Below are 2,277 nucleotides of genomic sequence, written 5' to 3' on the forward strand. Positions count from 1 at the left end.
ACGCATCCTTTGAGAACGATCTAATGGTGAGTGATATATATATATATATGTATGTATATGTTTATATATATATATATATATATATATATATATATATATATATATAGTCGCGTAACGTTGTATGTTACAATGCCTGACAACTGAGGTATTACACATGTGAGAGTACGCGCAGTGGTCGCATGATGTGAGAAGAATCCATTTAATCCGTTTAATCGTGGGACTAGAACTGATTGAGTGAGTAGTAGGTATCTGTAGTTGGTGTGTTCACTTCTCGCGTGCCCTTGATCATCTGCATGATGTGTAGAGAACCCTAAATCCCAACCCCTATAAGAAAGGTTATGTATATGTAGCTAAGCCCTTTAAAGTATAGGTAGAATATATGTAGCGAGGCTACAGTACAAAAAGAATATAGCTCTGCACTGTGTAGTAGTAGCCTGGAACACAGAACAACATAGTCGCTCGCCCCCTGGCATGCATAAGCGTGTGTGCATTTGCTTAGTTTTGTACATGTCATCACTTAACTTATATAAATTAATGGTATTATTATCATTATTATTATTATTAATATATATATATATATATGTGTGTGTGTGTTTATGTATGTATGTATGTATGTATGTATGTATGTAAGTGTATATGTATATATATATGTGTGTGTGTGTATGTATTGTATTTTTGTTATGTATATATATATATATATATATATATAATCTTACTGGTGTACATGACACAGACTGTTTGTGTTTGCGCCCACGCACAGACTCGTGGACGACCAAATAAATGCAATGAACTAATAAAAGGTTTTAGGTTTTAATGAATTATTATAATGTTTTAGGGTTTTATGAACTATTATACGGTTTTAGGGTTTAAACAAAGTCTGGCTCGGGTCGGTCTGAGAGCTCACACTCACATGCACCATGCAGCAGGCTTTTAGGGTTTTAAGGCTTGTCGTAGGGTTTAGGATTTCTCCATGCCTAAACCCCCCATGGCACCCCCACCCCCCCCCCTTTCCTAATCTGTACCTATACCCAACACATAGCTTATCAAACTGGAGACTAGCTCGGAGAAAGAGCCTATTAAGCCCAATCAGAGCCAAGATATGTATCAGCATCTGCAGGAGTTCGAGCTGATTGGCTGGGGTGCGTCCCAATACTCAAGCGGAGCAGCCTCTACGTCACTGAACGGCATCGGCATGATGGTATGTGGCGGTGGGCTAGGACTAAGTAGTAGGTAAGTGTAGTACTGTTTCGCTGTAGCCCTAAACCTTAAAATCTAGACCGGCGCAGGGTTGGTTGAAAACCTATAGGGTTTTTAGGGTTTTGATTCACACATTTACACCAAGAAGTGGTGTATTACTGTTGTGGAGGAAATAGATGGGGTGTAGCGTGAGAAAAATGAATACCTTTTCATATGTATGTACTTAAACGGATACCTCTGCATATGTATGTACTACAATGAATATCTTTTCATATGTATGTACTTTAATGGATACCTCTGCATATGTATGTACTTAAATGAATACCTTTTTGTATGTATGTACTCTAACGGATACCTCTGCATATGTATGTACTTAAATGGATACCTAGTCATATGCATGTACTTTAACGGATACCTCTGCATATGTATGTACTCAAATGAAAATCTTTTCATATGTATGTACTTTAACGGATACCTCTGCATATGTATGTACTTCAATGAAAATCTTTTCATATGTATGTACTTTAACGGATACCTCTGCATATGTATGGACTTAAATGATTACCTTTTCATATGTATGTACTTTAACGGATACCTCTGCATATGTATGTACTCAAATGAATAGTTTTCATATGTATGTACTTTAACGGATATCTCTGCATATGTATGTGCTTAAATGAATACCTTTTCATATGTATGTACTTTAATGGATACCTTTGCATATGGATGTACTTTAATGGATACCTTTGCATGTGTATGTACTTTAATGGATACCTTTGCATATGTATGTACTTAAATGAATACCTTTTTGTATGTATGTACACTAATGGATACCTCTGCACATGTATGTACAGGTGGACTATTCCTCGGAGTGCAGTATCTTCTCTCAGCCACTGACAAATCCACTGAAGATCACACAGTTCTGTGACTACGGCCGCATAGACCAGGGTGGATGCAATGGAGACTCAGGAGGTAGATCACTATATGTATATGTATATGTATATGTATATATATATATAGATATATATATATATATATATATATATATATATATATATGTGTGTGTGTGTGTGTGTGTGT

At 36.2% G+C, this 2,277-nt stretch overlaps 1 protein-coding gene across 2 annotated transcripts in view; it reads left to right on the top strand.

Annotated features, from left to right (window-relative positions):
- The window catches only part of SARC_05703, an 11,115-nt gene that overhangs the window by 3,383 nt on the left and 5,455 nt on the right, over positions 1–2,277 (top strand). For both annotated transcript variants that reach the window (XM_014300432.1, XM_014300433.1), the window contains exons 4-6: positions 1–26; positions 1,040–1,198; positions 2,052–2,169. The exon at positions 1–26 is cut by the window's left edge and continues 111 nt beyond it. In XM_014300432.1, coding sequence (XP_014155907.1) covers positions 1–26; positions 1,040–1,198; positions 2,052–2,169 — 303 coding nt within the window. The remainder of the gene's footprint in view (positions 27–1,039; positions 1,199–2,051; positions 2,170–2,277) is intronic.

Source organism: Sphaeroforma arctica (genome assembly GCF_001186125.1).
Source record: "Sphaeroforma arctica JP610 unplaced genomic scaffold supercont1.373, whole genome shotgun sequence".
NCBI classification, from domain to species: Eukaryota; class Ichthyosporea; order Ichthyophonida; genus Sphaeroforma; species Sphaeroforma arctica.